Source organism: Drosophila biarmipes, chromosome 3L (assembly GCF_025231255.1).
Source record: "Drosophila biarmipes strain raj3 chromosome 3L, RU_DBia_V1.1, whole genome shotgun sequence".
In the NCBI taxonomy this organism is placed as follows: domain Eukaryota; kingdom Metazoa; phylum Arthropoda; class Insecta; order Diptera; family Drosophilidae; genus Drosophila; species Drosophila biarmipes.
This window is the reverse complement of record NC_066613.1, coordinates 16891133-16909409: the sequence shown is the minus strand read 5'-3', so window position 1 is coordinate 16909409 and position 18277 is coordinate 16891133. Positions and strand designations below refer to the sequence as shown.

At 40.4% G+C, this 18277-nt stretch overlaps 2 protein-coding genes across 17 annotated transcripts in view; one reads left to right on the top strand and one right to left on the bottom strand.

Moving 5' to 3' along the window:
• Positions 1-18277, bottom strand: part of LOC108034852 (protein alan shepard) — a 129075-nt gene that overhangs the window by 70271 nt on the left and 40527 nt on the right. The window lies entirely within an intron of this gene.
• LOC108034851 (uncharacterized) lies at positions 11619-13905 on the top strand. The gene is made up of 2 exons (XM_017109989.3): positions 11619-11824; positions 11885-13905. Exons 1-2 carry the CDS (start codon positions 11733-11735, stop codon positions 13620-13622), a joined length of 1830 nt encoding a protein of 609 aa, XP_016965478.1. The 5' UTR covers positions 11619-11732; the 3' UTR covers positions 13623-13905.

The following is an 18277-nucleotide window of genomic DNA, read 5'->3' as shown; positions in this document are numbered from 1 at the left end:
AAATTGTAATTTTAGTTTTAATGAAAATTTTTAACGCTCTCCGCGGCTGTTTGGCTCTTTTGGATGCTGCTGCTGATGCTGCCGGTGCATTTATATTTAGTGAGTATTTTTATTGAATTTTTAATGCGCACGCGGCACATTACAAGCGCAATGGCCAAAAAGCAGGCTATGAAATTTTATACACGCCCCCGCCACCCCATGAAAACAATTAAACCGAACAAATTATGAAGTAAATTTATCAGCAGCTCCCAAACCAATTAAAGTTTTTACCCTTCGGTATTAAAAACCAAAGAACAATAACGCCCAACGACCATATAAAATTAATTATTTCTTATTTCATTTGTCTTCGCCACGGCTTTTGTTTCGCCTTTGGTTTTACTTTGGATTTTTCTTGTATTTTTTCGCATTTTGTATGGCTGGGAAATGAAAATCTTTAAGCGGCTTTATGGTAACAAGGATGCTGTCGCTCGGGTAATCCTCCTTTGGGCCCGGCCAATAAATCTTCGCCCTCCAAACTCCCACGTTGAGAGTGGAAAGCCGCAGCTGCAGATTTTCTTTCCCAACCCCCCCTCACTCTTGGTGTTTTTCATTTTTATTTGTCTTGTTGTGGGCTTTTGTCTAGCGGTTTTCCATCTCTGTCATACAGAGCTCAACGCTCAAACCGCAGACTTAGATGGCCCCACAAAAAACACCACCCACCTCCAAAACGTCCATCGCCCAACGCCACCCCCTCCAGCAGGCTATTGCAAAACGCAAAATTTAATTATAATTTCCGGTTCTGCCTTTTGCATTTCGAGTGGCAAGTGGAAAATTATTTTCTTAAGTGTGTGAAAAGCGGCGAGAGGTCTGTGAAAATTATCCAATTTGGGATGTGTAATTGCCACGAGAGGCTGGCAGCGGTTTCGCTTTTGAAAATTCCATAAATATCAAATTGTTTGCGTTGGAAATATATTTACAACAATTTTAGACACCGAAAATAGTTCTTAGTTTCACTAATATAAGCTGAAAAATATAAAACATAATATACTTAATTTAATTATTATATTGGTGAAGTTTACCTACAATTTTTTTTTATTTTTGCTGAATTTCAGTGAGAAATCCTTGTCATATTTCATTATTGGTTCACCCCAGAAGTCTAGACTTCACTTAAATTCCTAGAATTCTATTGCCTTAAATGGTTTTCTCAAAAATATAATTCTAAAATATCTTTAATACGTAGAAGCCTTGTTGTTTTTGCCCCTTTTTCTGGAATTCCAAACACGTTTGGCGGATGTAATTCCATTTTGGCTGAATAAAAAACCAGCCGGCAGCAGCAGGGCCAAAGTAAACAAATGGTTTCCGCTTAATGTAAACAAATCGATGATGGCAAACAGTGGGGGAGGATGGGAAAATCCAACCCCTCATTAAATCGGATATGACTAGCGTTTTGCGGCGCGGTGACTTAGATTATGATACGCATCAAAAAAGCCAAACAAGAATCGCATTTCAAAGGAGACAGAGTTCCGTGAAGATTGTCCACTTTTCCGCTTTTTTTTTGTGCTTCTGTTTTTCCACTAATCTCACGGTCTGGTTGGTTTTCCCGCGGAAAAATCTGTTTTCATCTAGTTTTTTTTTTCGTCCAGTTTCGTCGTTGGCGTGTAATTAAAGGAAAATGGCAAAGGAAAAACAGTAAACTCGCTACTTGACCGCAGAAAAGCCTGCAATTGAATCGCGCACTTCTTTGGCTTTTCCTCAGAATTTTCCTTCAGCTTTTCTCCAAGCCTTTTCCTTTGCCTCAATGTTGTTTTAATTAAAAATAATCGAGTTTCTCATCGTCTTTCCTTTTTTGTTTAGAGTTTGTGCAAATTGCAACAAAATGAGTTGACAAAAACTTTTCGCAAGGCCAAAAAGGGTTTGCCATTTTGTAACATGTCTGCACATAGTGTCCCTGTGAGTGTTCGTGTGTGTTCGTGTGTGTATCTGTGTGTGCTTCGCTGCACGTGTGTGTTGGTGAGTGTGAACAAAATGAAAATGTCATTGCACATAAAGGCAGGATGGAGCGTACGTGACTCGCATTGCCGGAAATTAAGTGGTGTCCCAACACGTCCAAAGCGCACGAAGACGGAAAAAGCCACAGACAGGCGGGTGAAGCGGGGTTAAGCGGGGGGTGTGAAGGGCCTGCGGGGGGTTAAGGGATGCCGAGAACACCGTTGAGGTGTGGCCTGTGTTGGTGCATCCCGGCCAGGCAGGATGACAATCAAAGCCGCACAATGTCGCTTGTTTGTCAATAACAATGAACATTTTTTCTGAAATTACTTGGGAAATATTCTTACGCCTGGGAATCAACATAAATGTATGTGATAAGGTCTGAAAATTTATTCCAAAAGCATTAGGTATAAATTGAACACATAAGCTTAATAAAACTGCAAAGTATTGCATTGTAAGATCCAACATGAAAATGGTCTAAAATTTCGACCTTCTCAAAAAATAAATATTTGAATGCAGAATATTAGGGAATTCAACCACAAACTCATAGAGGTATCCCACGTCGAAATCGGAATCGAATAACTCAAGTTATGGAATCTAGAACTTCAGTTTTGGGTCCCCATACTGAAACCCATTGGAAAGACGCAAAAATCGAACATGAAAATGGGCTAAAATTTCGACCCTCTCAAAGAATGAATATTTGAATGCAGAATATTAGTAAATTCAACCACAAACTCATAGAGGTATCCCACGTCAAAATCGGAAACGAATAACTGAAGTTATGGAACCTAGAAATTCAGTTTTGGGTCCCCATACTGAAACCCATTGGAAAGACGCAAAAATCGAACATGAAAATGGGCTAAAATTTCGACCAACTCAAAAAATAAATATTTGAATGTAGAAAGATAGGGAATTCAACCACAAACTCATAGAAATATCCCACGTCAAAATCGGAAACGAATAACTGAAGTTATGGAACCTAGAAATTCAGTTTTGGATCCCCATACTGAAACCCATTGGAAAGACGCAAAAATCGAACATGAAAATGGTCTAAAATTTCGACCCTCTCAAAAAATGAATATTTGAATGTAGAATATTAGGCAATTCAACCACAAACTCAGAGGTATCCCACGTCGAAATCGGAATCGAATAACTCAAGTTATGGAATCTAGAACTTCAGTTTTGGGTCCCCATACTGAAACCCATTGGAAAGACGCAAAAATGGAACATGAAAATGGGCTAAAATTTGGACCTTCTTAAAAAATAAATATTTGAATGCAGAATATTAGGGAATTCAACCACAAACTCATAGAGGTATCTCACGTCGAAATCGGAATCGAATAACTGAAGTTATGGAACCTAGAAATTCAGTTTTGGGTCCCCATACTGAAACCCATTGGAAAGACGCAAAAATCGAACATGAAAATGGGCTAAAATTTGGACCTTCTTAAAAAATAAATATTTGAATGCAGAATATTAGGGAATTCAACCACAAACTCATAGAGGTATCTCACGTCGAAATCGGAATCGAATAACTCAAGTTATGGAATCTAGAACTTCAGTTTTGGGTCCCCATACTGAAACCCATTGGAAAGACGCAAAAATCGAACATGAAAATGGGCTAAAATTTCGACAGTCTCATAATGGAATTATTTGAATGTACATTTTTAGAAAATTCTATGACAAACTTATAGAGGTATCCCATGTCAAAATCTGAATACAATAACCAAAGTTATAAAAGTGCAGTTTTTGGTTCCCATACCAAAAAACCAAGTTTGACCTTTGTTAAAATAAATTTTCTTATTAAGATTTAAGCAGAAACATAATGGCTATCAATAATTGATAAGCTACTAAGCCCTGATTACTAAAATCCATTTATATGAAACAGGGGAAAATTTCACAAAAATATATAGAACGAACTGGTGTAAAACATATAACAAATAACTCTCGTGCACGTCAAAATAAATCACTTCAGCCAGAATCTGGCTGTCAGAGTCAGCAAAGTGTTTAGCACTCATTTGGAAATGTAAACCAAAGGCAATGCCTCTCGCTTTTTCGCACTCTAAAAACACTGGGGGTTTTTCCATCGGGCTGTCATGTTGCCGGCGGTTGACATGTTGCTGCCACGCCTCCGTCAAGAGCAAACTTTGCAATGGAAAACCATGGAACCCATAGTTACCCACCGCTCTTTCCGTTTCCGTTTTTCATTTTGGGCTGCGGCAATTAGCAAATAACTCACATTATGTCCGCGAATCGGGGCGACCAGGTCCTGGCCATGGTAACGCCAGGAGGATGTTGGGGGAATCCCCGGTGAAATGCTGGGTGGATACTGTTGCTGGTGGTGGTGGTGTTGCTGATGGTTGTTCGCTCGCTGTGCAAATTGATTGTGATTGCGTTGGCGATGCTGCTGCATTTGCCGTTCCTGACTCTGATTCTGATTTGGATGCCGATTCTGATGCTGATTGTTGGCTGCAACTGCCACTGGATCAAAACTCCCATCACCGGCCACCTCAAAGGCATCGCCGCCCTGCAAATCGGTCGTCATGCCATGCAAATTGAAATGCCATCGCAGCAATGATAAACGATGCAGCCGCTCATGAATGTCGCTAAAGTCATGCCTGGGGCCAGATGAATATGGCATCGGTATATCTCTGTATGTTTCTTTATCAATTTGGATCTGCAAAAACACTCGCGTGCGAAGTCAAGCCTTCGAACTCGAAACAGACACTGGCAACGTCCCAAGGAATCCAGAATTGCATAGACTATACAAAACTGAAGTTACCCGCAAGCGAATGAAATCCAAAACTGGAAATGAAGGCCAGCGAAATCTGAGCAATCAAAAGCAAGTACAATTGTTTGGAAAAAATCAGTCTAGGGAAAAAACTTCTCCAGTAAGGCAACGATTCTTGGCAAAATAAAAAGAGTATAACTTCAAAGGTAATTAAAAGACGTTCATTTGAAACTGATGAAAATTTGGCGTGTTATGTCACCATATCCGGAAATTTTATGTTTCGACATCTCGAGTTGGTATAAAGGAAAAATGCCAGCCGTTCTTTATGTGGGTTTTAATTTAAAGCTCTTTTTTTTAAGTATATATGTTCTCTAGCTTTTATTTATGTTAACCAGAAGTAATAATTTTGTATGCTCCTTGGTTTCCAAACTTAATTTAAATTTTTTTCCGTTTCTCAGTAGGCTTGGAAATGATGTTTGCATCAAATATCTTTGGGGATGGGGTCACTAAGGTTACGAAAGAAATTCCTAGGCTGGCTTTTATTTATTATTTTTTCACAAACTTGTATAAGAATATACAAAAATAAATAAGATAATTTCTGAGAACCAAATAAATACAAATTCGAGCATTAAAAACATATACAATAACAAATAGGTATAAAATCCAACCAAAGCTAAAAAAAATAATGATATGTGTACTGTTCCAGTAAACATGATTTTTATTTAGCATTTTTCAAAGCTTCCATTTTCTGAGTTTATAAATCCCCAAATTATAATACACTTTTGTCATGGTATTAAAATGTTTATGAACAGCAGAGGCAGGAATAAAAAAATACATATCCAAGGACAGTAAACCTTTTCTTTTTGGTAACCAGAGAATAATAAAAGAGGAGAATAAATAAGTAAAATGTTGGCAATTATTTAGGCTTTTAACATGTCAGCCACGTGGCAGCCACAAAACGGAAACGGAAGCAGAAAGGCCCACTCACACATACACAGAGACCAACTCACGCACACAGATATAAAATGAATTGAATTTTGATTCGGGTTTTGGGCCAAGAATAAACGTTACATATGTTATCGATGGGAGAGGAAATGTAACCGGAGTGAAGAAAAGAAAATTTAATTGGGAAAAAAAGCATTTTCCCATCTCGTTGTAATGAGTTCAATTTCAGATGAAAATAGAAAGGGACGTTGCTCGTGGCAAGATGTCAAGATAAATCTAAACAAATCAAAGTCAATTGCAAGGCTCAATCGATTGCTATTTGTTTGGGCTTTCAATTATCCAGGCAAACAAGCAAATTCCCCGGAAAACTCTATAACTAATTTGCCAAATTTAACAAAAGCCAAGAGACGGCGACGGCGACGGCGACAGCGACAGCGACTGGCTGTGCAAACAAAGTTAATTACAATAATGAAGCTAATTTAGGCCAAAAAAGGCAAAAAGGATGACCACAAATTAAGCCGAGAATAACGGCAAAGGACTCTTCGCAGGTGGAATGGGTTTGGGTTATTTTCGGGATGAAACTTATCTCAATCTGAGACGCATTTTTCAGCGTACTCTGCTCTTTGTCAACTCGCCTTTGCGGTTTTCCCTGCCTCTGCCCGCTTGAGGTCAACTAAAAATACTTTTTGGCTTTTATAATTTATGGCACGCTTGGCCGACCCACCAACCCCCATTTCTTTAGCCATTTTCCCCAACCTTTCCTCCACTTTCTCCACTTTATATTTAATTAGTGCGTGCGGTTGGCTTCAAACCTCTTTCGGTGCGTGAGAACTCGCGAAAAAGTTATTAACTGCCACTAATTATACATTTTTCAAGTGATACGCATTTATATTCATGCACTCTCCCTTTATATGTATGTATAAATATGTACTTTCTTCGCCGCTGGTCGTGGGTCCTGGGTCCTTGTTGCCATAAAAAGCTTTCCTGGTAATTAATGCTACATTTTTCTTCTCGTTTCGTTTTGGTACGCGACTCTTTGGCGCTCTCGTCTTAATTACACTGGATTATAAATATTAAAAACGGAAGCAGTTGCCAGTAATCAGGACATCGAGCAGCAGCAAAAAGGAAGTGGCAGCCATTTTGTGCGGCACAGTGAGAGAGAACTTGAGAAATGGCTCCTTAATGACACCAGAGAACGGGGTAAACAAAAAATTGCCGGATATCAGGTTGAAATAATCAAAAAGTGAAGAAAAAACAAGGAGTCGCAAAGATGGAGCTACACGATTCCATTTCCTAGAACAAACAATTAGTTGGTAATTACAAGGGGCGTTATATGTGTGTGAAATGAGAGAGGATTAGAAGGATTAGAAAATGTTACGTCTGGAAATCATCTAAGAACTTGCTCAAGTAATATATCGATTTTTATTTTAAGCAAACGACTATCATGTCTTGAAATACAAATTTTACTGCCCTTTGGAAGCATACAAATCGATGTACCGGAATCAAGTAACTAATATATGACAACAGCTGTTTATGTCAGGCTTCCAGAAAACATCAAAATCTCATGTTACCGAAAACAATTTCAATCTGCACAACCAAGAGGGAGCAGCAAACCATTTGGCAACAGCTGTTTATAGCACTTTTAGAGGCCTGAAAAGTTTACAGCCTTCAAGGAACTCAGAAACCCATCACTTATGTTGTGCGTTAAAGTGTGTATAAAATCAGATCTTAAACTAACGAGGGATATTAAGTGGGTATGGCAGCAGTAAGTGGTGAACAATGCGGCGTATACGCTATATTGAGTGGTACCCCCAGGATCATTCTTTCGGGCCCTTTTTTTCACCTCTTAAGTCGGCTAGATGATTCCGATGATAATAATGCAGCCAGAAATAGGACAAAAAAAGAAGGAAGTAAGGAACTATAGAATGCTCCCATACTTGAGAACAGGTATGGCCGAGGAACTTGACATATTCCAAGCCAAGGCAGCTGAGCAAAAATAAGTGGAGGTGGAATGCCAAAAGGAAGGGAATTCCAGCAATGGCCACCACTTCACACAGAGCTGAGCAGACTCAACTTTGACATTTCTCCCTCTCTTTTTGCCCAGACTGCCTCGAATTTTCCCCGTTTTCCCCACCCACGGCCATTTCCCTGGCAAACACAATGGAATGTCCACGGCATGTGGCAGTCAGATGTGTGGGCGTGGCGTTCAACTTGTTTTTGCCGCAAAATGATTTATGACAATGCATTGAAAAGTTCGTTCTAGGCTGTCAACAAGGGAGGGGAAATGTCAATAAGGGAGCAGAGCTGTAGTCTAGTCCAGAGGCGATGGAATACCGGGAAGGAGTCCTCAGGAGTGGAGACGTACACAGGCAGAAATGTACATGTTTTATGGGTTCTAAAAGGGTTGGGATAGTGTTTAAGAAGCTTTTCAACTGGGAAGTAATAAAAGTTTCCAACCATTTTCGACAGAACCTTACTGAAACCATGTATAAGAAAAATAAAAAAAAATGTAAGGCTTTCCATTTATTATCTTTATAATGGAATAAAAGAAACAATGAAATAATGGCCTTTCTCATGGCAAAAATTCTCAAAAATGTTCAAGCACGAATAGATAATACAAATTTTAATATATATAATAATAATAACAAATAACAAAAATGTAACAAAGATTATAAGAAGGACACCATATCTTGGTCATAAACTTCCTGTTTATCATTTTCCAGGTGTGATGTCTCCTTTTGCCCATCCATTAAACTGATAGCCATCTCTACGTCTTAGCTTGCTATTCTTATCTGTTTTTCAATTTGCAGCTAGAAATTGTTTAAGGCCTTAAATGTGGAAGAAGCAAACTGTCAGGGAAGCTGGCAGCCAAATGCCAATAAGTTGTCATGTTCCGACGACAGCTGCAGCATCTCGCACATCCTGCCACATCCCCCGCTCTACTTCTGCTCCTGCCGCATCCACCCACAATATTCTACTATACTAAATCAATCCCTTTTGCCCGGGGCCACTTACACGTTCGTCGAGAACGGCCAAAGACTACGGGCTTCCCGTCTTTTGGGCCACATTTACACACATTATTCAGGGTTGCAGTGGGTGGGAAGCCCCCTTCTAAGGGGGTTTTTCGGGAGGCAAAGGAGTAGTGTTGTCCCGACGCCTGAGCACGTCCCTCATATGCCACAAGACGCTGCACACGCTGACACATTAATGTCCGCTGCGGAACACCCAGACGCACCTGTCCTTCCTCTCACCTGTATCTGTATCTGTACATATCTCGTCCTGCAAAAACCTCAAAACTATCCAACCATTTCCGCTGCCTTCGCTGCCATTGTCGTATTTGTCTTATGAACTGTCAAAATGACATTCATTGACGCTTGACGTGTAATAAAAGGAACGAAACGAAACAAAATGAAATGAAATGGTCGAGCTGGCGTGGGTTAAATAAGAATGGAGGGCGTTCGTCACCGGAAATATCATTTTTCAAACCATTTTATGCTTGCCCACATTTCATACGCGCACCATGATTTTATTTATTGAAGGAAGTTAATTAAATTTAAAACTACGTTTGGTACATTTACATTTAATACAACAATTTTTATAGAAGCAACGGAAGAAGAGCAACAGAAAATTGTCATTTCAGTTATTTAATTGTAAGTTATCAAATTTTTACTATTAAAATAAACTTCTTTAAAAATAACAAATATATTCAAAAGCAGCTGGCTTTTTTAAATAATTTCTGGTACTCCAGCTTAAGGTAAATGTGAAATATAACTCATTCAGGGGGAGTGAAATTCCATTAGCGAAAACCATTCAAAAATTCCAAGAATCGCAAGCATCCTCCGAAAACCGCCAGGGCTAACAAAGCATTTGGTAATATTTTTGGAGAAAGGAAATTCGGATCAAGAGGCTGCGAGAGGTGGATGAAAAAGACGGATAACAGATTCAGGTGGCTGGCCATGGCAAACGTCGGAACGAATTTTTGCACAATGCAAACATAATGAGTTTGGGGAAATGCAAATAATTCGCAATGGAAATCATTATTGAGCATTGAACCAGACGACAGCCGTGGAGCTTAGCAAATGGGCAAGTCGGAGGAAAGGTTGGCCTCCAATACACAGTGGTCATCATGGTGGCGGCTCCACAGGAGGAGTCGAAGTTTTTCCTGTTTTCACAGCAGCTGCATTGCCAAGACTTTTCCCCATGGACTCCGGTGCAGCAACGAAAATGGAAAAGAAAATGTTTAAGAGTCAGTCCAGTTTGGCTGTGCACTGGAATGTATTTCAGTAATACATTGAAATAATTACTTTAATTATGTGGCAAAAAGGATAATTTAATTTACTCTTTTTATTCAAGTTTATTCCCTTTAAAGTAATCTCCTCCCGATAAAGTACACTTTTTTGATGTTTTTCCACACCTTGAAACATGTCAAATAGTCCCTTTGCGATATACCCATCAGCAACTTCTTCGATTTGGATATTATCTATCTACAATTTAAATGTTAAATTGTTATCAAAAATTACTCTTTATCTCTCAGTGCATCCATAGGCAGTAATGGGCGGAGTCAGCTCGTTGAGTGGGTGAGAGCCAGGCGATAATCGTTAAGCGATTTCGCTTCCTTTTCGTTTGTTTAATGAAGTGTTTAAAATTTACGATTCGAGCTAAATTTATTGCACTCGGAGTAGATATCGAAGGGAGGAAGTCCGTCCGTTCATCCGTCCATTTGGCGGCGAACCCACTCCTCGAAAAATGAAAAATCTCAGAGGGGAGGTGGGCAAAAAAAAGGAAGGAAAAGAATGGAATCCCCTTTGATGGCTGCTCGGGGAATCAATCTCACATGCTGTCCAAAGGGGGTCGAAATGGAATCCTTGCTGATTGGATGACACGAAATAAAAACGTTGCACACAACGAAATTGTTAATAGGACCGAGGTCGCTACTCCTCTCCTCCTCTCTCTATATATATTTTTACCCCAAAACCTCTCGTTTGCTAAGCCAATTACGTGGATATACCAGAAACAGGAGGCAAAAACAAAAGGACAATAAAGGGCTCCCTCGTAAATGCCATCAAAGCAGCTTAGCTAAGCAGAGTGACTCCTACTACTACGAGTGGACGAGGTATGTAGGTTCCCCAGCTGTGGTGAGCCTGTGATACTTCCGTAGCGTAACGTATACGCCGCGTTGGTTTTCAATAAACCGCACAGCGCACACATAGCTGCGGAAAATAAACCAAACTTGATGGCACAGCAGCACAAAAATTCTTTGCATACTTTTCCGGGCCCACTCAAGTGGCAAGTGGCCAACAAAAGCAGCAAGAACAACCAGCTCTTGATGAGCTTTCCAATTACATTTAGCTGTCTTGCTGCCTGTGTTAACTGTCTCTTCTGTCGGCCGGATAAGGAATTAACTGCCGTCCTCATAAAAGCCAAAAGCAAAAATGGCCCTCAACTGATTTCCACTGCTGACTTGGCGTGTGCACAATAAAAATTATCATAAGTTTGCCATCCCATGTGAGTGAGTTGCCTTTTCCTCCTCACTTTCCCTCCCCTCACAACCCCAAACGCAATTTGTGTAATGAAAGCCGAGCGTTTTTCCAATGCGGTTTCCTGTGAGCTCTTAGAACAGATCAAATCTCTCAGCAGGTGAGTCAATTGATGAAAGGAGTGGCTAATGAAAGGTTGGTTAAGTGCAGGAATAACTGATTTCTATGGCAGGAAAACGCTTCCACAGGAAGTACATGATGTGGAGATTAGAGCAGTCACTTTGTATAATAAAGTGAAAAGGTATTCATTTTTTTTTTTTTAGAAAAAGGTTTCTAATTATTATTTATTATTTATTTTTTTACGATTTCCTTACAATTTGTATTATAATTAAAATCTAAAAATCGTCTTATATCTCGATTTTAACTTCTCCCACCTTTTCAAACCATACATTTTTTATAAAGTTGACAGTTAGGAATATTCAACTAAACTGCTTGTCAAAAACTGGGAACACAGCCTTCATCAGTAGCTTCCAACGATTGAAAACGAACGATTGGAGCTCTTCAAATTATTTGTAATAGAATAAAAGTTTATTTTGTTTCAAAATCTTTGTGAAATGGCCAATCGCATGGGAGGCGGGGCTTGCTGTCCCTCAAGATGTGGACCCGCCTGTGCACCTTGTCCTCCCTGCCCTCCATGTGATCCACCGTAAGTTTAGCATTTTCTTCATACAACATATTCTGTATGATAACCAAACTTCTTATAAAGACTGGTTCGGCTGGATAAACTGTGGCCGGAGCCCTACGATCCCTGCTCCTTCAAGAACTGCCTGATCTTTGGTGGTCATGATGAGCCCTATGTGCAGCCCTTTGATCCCAAGGCTTGTGCTCGAATGCGTCGTAATGATATAGACCGATCCTTGGGTTACCCTATAGGCGTAGTTTCCGGTACTATAGTAGTAAAGTCGGGCATTCCGAATCAGGAGAGTGTTCGATTTGGTGGCAATCTCAAGGGATTCGCTCATTCCTATTACACCCGTCGCGATGAATGGAAGCCGGAGACCATCGACATGATAGTTAACGAGGGCCAGGTGCTGTTCAACGATTCGGAGAACATGTATCCCCCGAATTTCGTAGAAGCCCCCGATATTTACGATGAAAACGAGCAAAGGGTCACGCGTCACTTTAAAATCAACGACATTGAGTTTGCCATGGAGTTGGAGGCGCCCTTCGAGATCTACGGCTATGAAAATATCATACACAATCTGCGGAGGATTCTGAGAGCCTTCTTTAAGAAGGCCAAATATGGCGTCTTCTTCACACCCAACTGGTATCTGCTGATTTGGAAGGAGAAGGGTGTGTGGATGGTTTTGGATCTGAACGGCAGGGATAAAAGCACCATGAAACCCAACTATGAAGAGGGTTATCCTCTGCTCTTGTGCCTCAAGTCCTTCGACAATGTCGTCTGGTTGATCAAAAAGGAGAGTGATCTGGAGAAGACAGCTAGGTTTACGATTAGGGAGATCCTAGTGGTTCGTATGGCCACTCCGGGAAATACGGGGCAGAGTTGGGAGCGAGAGCATGGAATGCGAATGAGCCAATACGATGTGATAGCCTCCGATTACGCCTATGTCAAGTCCAATCTTCATCTGACCCTGAACTCCAAGGATGCTCTGAGGAATCGCAGTGCCCTGCCGGTGGCTGTGGCCACTGCCTTGGCCTCCAAAATCGATCATCCCGCCACGTGGGACCAGAAGATGTACGACAAGGTCATGTGCTATGGCGTTAATATGTGCAAGAATTGCTGGGAGCCCTGTGTGGATCTCAGTCAGCCCATGGATCTCGATGATTTCCCACGACAGATTCGCATGGGTCAGTTTGTGGCCGAGATTATGCTTACTCCCAATGTCTACGAGGGCTGGTGGAAGTGTGTGCCAATGTACAAGTTCAACGATTTCCATCTGATGTTGGAAAAGGCTCTGGATCAAAACGATTATGTGATCTTTCAGATCAACAATCAAATGTACTCGCTGTGGAAGAAGTCAGACTTTATCTATCTGATGGATCCGTATCGGCATAATATAGTGGGTCGCATTTTGGAGGAGGGTGAGGATCCGAAAAGTGCCACGGTTAGGATGTTTGGGAACATGGATCGTCTGTTGAGCGTCTTTCATCAGATTCTACTGGAATCAAACCGATCTGCTATATTCCACATACATACCCTAAGGATTAGGAATATTACGGAGTGTCCTCCGGGAACTGCTCCTGCTCTACTTCCTCCTGATGAAGATGTGGAGGTACGATCTCTCAATGAGAACATTCGCTTCGATGAGAACTACGACAAGTGCCTGCAAGAGCTGGGCGAGATCAGCGACTTTGAGGAGGATCTGGTCTCGGAGATCGAACCCATTGTGGAGGTCAGTTCCTCCGAGGAGATGGTCGAGGAGGAGGAAGGCGGTGGCGGCGGAGAAGTCGAGGGAGGCGAAGGAGAGGACGAAGAAGATTAACGCAAAAGAAATTTTTCCAGTGAACAATTTTCGGCATTTCGTATACATTTTTTACGATTTAATTATTTCACTTCCTGAACAACTGCTAAAATTAAGAATATAAATTATAAGTTAACCAACAATAATGTGTTTTATATATTATCGATTTTATCGATAGTATCGATAATTGTTTAAAACCAGAGAAAAGAAGTTGTAAGTGGAAAAACTAACATGTTTCTATAATTTAAACCTACTGAGCAGTTACAAATTAATGATAAAAAATTATATTTATAAAGCCCTATTACCATCGATAGTATTGATTTATTGACCAAACCTACATTTTTTGTTTTCACAGTGCTCAATAGATCTGACTCAGTAACATCAATTTGTTTTTAACAGCTTTCCCATATCCAACTTTGTCGCGACCTGTTATCCTTTCTTCAGGATTTTCCTCCTATTTTTTAACAAGCACGACAAGAGGAAAAATGTGTGCGTGTGGAGAGCGGAAAAGCGGAGATGGTGTGAGGACACAAGTAAAACATTTTGAATTAAATGTCACGTTGTCGGTGTAAAGTCGCTTGTTCAGCGACACGGCGACAACAAGAGGATATGGCTAAAATAGTCGTAGGACGCGCGTATCCTTGGAGCGTTTTGGTCTTTCTCTCTATATTATTGCCACCTCTCGACAAGCGAAGGGCGGTGGCAGGTGGGCGTGGTCCATGTGTGTCATTAAAAACAGAGCAGGTAACGTTGCGAAAAAAAAGAAATCGCTGGCGGCCTGCTGAGAAGCCTTACCATTTTCCCATTTTACCAGGAAAGCAAAAAAAAAAAAAACACAAAAAACACACTCTGGGGCATCAGTCACTTAGACAGCAGGTTACCTGTGCCACCTCATCTCACCTGTGCTTATTTGCATGGCTGACAACAACATTGTTGTTTTTCCTGCACCCGGAGACATTTCTGCCTTTATTTTTGCATTCGAGCGCTGGATTCTTCTGCGCTTCTCTCGCAGCGACAACATTTCACAAAAGTCGACAGCGCGAAATTAATGGAAATTTAAAAATTGCATTTTTCGACATCGGCGCAAGAGGGGCGAAAGTAGGAAAAAGGGTCTGACATTGTGGTCTCGCCTGTCGCTGAGAGATAATAGAGACGACAGGTTGAGTAAAATGCTTTTCAAGTTTCGGTACTTTAGGTTTTCTGCACTTCCTGAAACATCACTTAAATACCTGCGCTTTCAACTTTAACCATATCGTATTTAATTAATCGTATTTTCTGGCTTACCTGCAATGAGAAAAGAGAAGGAAAAAATCAAAGTTAGTTCTGGTTTTATTATGCACATTTCATATATTTATTATAATAAATTGCATTCACTCAAATACAATTAAAATTTCATCAGCTGAACAATCAAAGTGAGCGAAAAAATCAGATTTTTTCATAAGGGGTTTTTGTGCATTTTTTCGCTGTTTGCTGATTGCATTAATTTTTAATTTTGCGTGTAAATATCGCACTACCGCACGTCTCTGCTGCAGCAAATTGTTGGCGCAATTAATTTGTAGTTTCACCTGTGACACGCCCCCTGCCCAACTGTGGTAATTAAGCTGCAGCTGCCACGGCCCCGCCGCCGCCACCGCCCTTGTGGCGTCATATGTCAACGACAGCCGAACGACAAACTATGCAAAACAAAACCTCTGGAAAACCTAGAAAGAAAAGCGGCAAAAATAAACAAAAACAAAAGAACGGCCACTGGACACAGGACAACGTTTCCGGGGAAAACTGTGGGAGGGGCTGGGTGGTTTTGTCGCAATTTTCCTGCTAAGTGCACATGATAAATTAATGATTGAAGCCTCGTATAGGTGTGTGTGTTTGCCGGCAAATCGAAGCGAAACGTCGCCTATGACAAAGTGATTAATTGTCAGGCTACTGCGCCAAAAACAGGGACGGCGGTTGGGGGAAATAACTAGAGCAGGCCTATATATCCATCGACCCATCACAGGTAATTTGTGCACTTTTTGACGTGGCTTGTCCCAAGAAACCTGGCCATGAAAATAAACCTCGGTCTTAACACCACCCACCGTTGCCTGTTAAGTGGTTCGACGTGTAAATTGCCCCCCTCTCATTCCCCAGCCCCCTTTTTGGCTGCCGCAAAGTCAAAGCAGACGTCGTTAGAGCCCACATATGAGAACTTCTGACTAATTGATTGGGCAACTTTTGTGCCTCGCACGTGGGGGTCGAAAATATGAAGCGCAATTTTGCAGGCCATTCTGGGGTTAAATGGGCTTCAAATGAAAAATGGAAAAAGTTCTTTTTATTTGCTCGTTCAAATGAATTCATAAAAGATATTACGTATACGCACCGTTGGCGGATAAAAAGGGAATTCAATCGTAAATATAAAAACAAACCCTTTAAATTTTCAAGTTCTTTAAATACTATACCCTAACCAACATTTAAATGGTAATCATTTGTAAATTGTAAATTGTTAGTTTAGCCCAAAAACCAGGACCACAAATAAAGTGAAAAGAGGGAAATTTACATTAACTGACAACGACAGTAACTATGTGTAAACAATGGCTACATGCAATTTCCACAGCAACATTGCAACAACTTTGACAGCAACTAACAGAAGCAGAACCACAAACTTTGCGATTTTCCAACCAAATCAAAGTGCAACGGGAAAAGTTGGAAGCCAAAAACTTGAACCAACTAACTAGCAAGTTTTTTTAATTTTACAGAAATAATCAAATATTTAAGAATGCTAAGGAATTAGAAGTGGACCAATTTAATGATAAACCTCCCTTATTGTATAGCAAACAAAATAAAAATCATTAAATACCCACATTTAAACACATCGACCTGAAAAGAAGTGAAAATAATAGCATCATGCTCCATTAGACAACCATGTTCCCTGAGGCAGAAATGCGTTTTAAATAAATTGCATTCTTATGTAATAAATTCTGGTTTGGTCTCAAATTAAAGCTGCAAACTTAGTTTTTATTGAAACTTTGGACTGCAGGGGAAAAAAGGGGTAGAAAATCCAGCTAATATGCAAATATTTGCTTTAACCTGCAGGCGGGCATAAAACAAATATCCCGAGGAGTTGCATAGATAAAACAATGCATGCAAGGGAATATAAAAAAGGAGTGGAAAACAAAGCAGGAATAATAACGAGCTTTATGAGAAGGATTTGCATAGATGTGGGTGTTTGCATGTGGGAGTTTTTATGGCCACCACAACACAACTGCAATTGCAGTTAAAAGAAAACTCTGTTTCGCTTTGCCACTTTTTGCAACCCTTCTTCTTTTTTTTTTTTAAACCACCACACTTCAGTTGCAACAATAACAAGGAACCGCCAGACGATTGTCCCTTGGCCATGGCATCATCATCATCATCCTGCCGCGTCCTTTGGCATGTTGGCCATAGGATCCTGGCCGCAAAAAAGCATTCCCACAATCCAGTGTCCCTGCACAGTTAACAGTATTTGCATGTAATTAAATTTTCCACTCGGCAACTGCAAACTGCAGCTGCTTTCTCCTATTTGCACAGGACTGAATAAAAAGTGCAGCTTGTTTTGGCGGGGAGCATGGCGGTGATTCTATTGCCCCATGCAGGTTTTTCCCACTGAATGTTCTCCTTTTTTTTTTGATCACAAGGTGACCTCATCACGTTGGCCAGAAGTTGTGCCATTAAATTTGTAATTAACCCAAAGTGATGCCGAATGAACAAGGACAGAAATCGAAATTGGAAACGAAAAGTGATGATGTTTGAGTCGAAAAGATTTTATAACAGATATTATATAAATTAAAATACAAAATAAATGTAAGGCCTAATTTACAAATTGTCTATTGCAAGTTGGGTTAATAAAATAATTTTTAAAATATCTTTTTATTGCATTAAAAGATTTATTGAAATTACAGAAAGGTGGTAAAAGCCAAGTTAGGTTTATACCATGTCAACTCTAATTCGCAACTCTTTTCTTCATTCCTATTCCTCTCTATGTATGAAGCTCATTGCCAATGACGCTTGCTTCCCTCTGACCTTTGACCCTCAATCGTGCGAAATACAATTTTCAATTATCGAGAGATCTCTGCAATTTCCCTGCCATCCCACAAACAAATGCAAATCAATTTCCCGGCAAGGAGCCAGGCAATCAACTCGGCCAAGAGGAGAGCGAAACAATGCCAGCAAAAACAGCCAATAAAAATAAGCCAAAAATATATAAACAACAATTGGCTTGAGGCAACGGGCAAACGGCAACCGCAGAAGCAAAAACATTCCACATGCGAACTTTTTATGAGGCAAGCCAAACAGAAACAGCCAAAAAGGAGCAGTGTGGCAGAAGCCAGCAGCTGAAAGCTAATCCCGGCTAAACAATTTTCTTGGCCACACCAATTTAATGCTGCTGGCTCAGCGGTGGGCGGGAAATGCCGAAATGAGCTGAATCGAATTCAATTCCGATCCAAAACACTCGATATAAAGCAAAAATTTCTATTAAACCAAATTGTTGCAAGCGCATAATAAAAGTCAAAGAGAAGGAAAACAATGGGGTAAATTATTGGTGGCAAACAAATGGGTAAATACCCTTATTGTGTTGAAGGAAGGATGCCAAAAGTGGCAGACAAAACAAGGAAATAAATATTTGAAGCAAAACTGGTGATTTTTAAACACCTAAGAAATAA

Excerpts from the sequence above, each read along its gene's own strand:
- LOC108034851 (XM_017109989.3), top strand. The coding sequence starts at position 11,733 with ATGGCCAATCGCATGGGAGGCGGGGCTTGCTGTCCCTCAAGATGTGGA. Across the intron at positions 11,825-11,884 it reads TGCCCTCCATGTGATCCACC|ACTGGTTCGGCTGGATAAAC; the intron begins GTAAGTTTAGCA and ends CTTCTTATAAAG.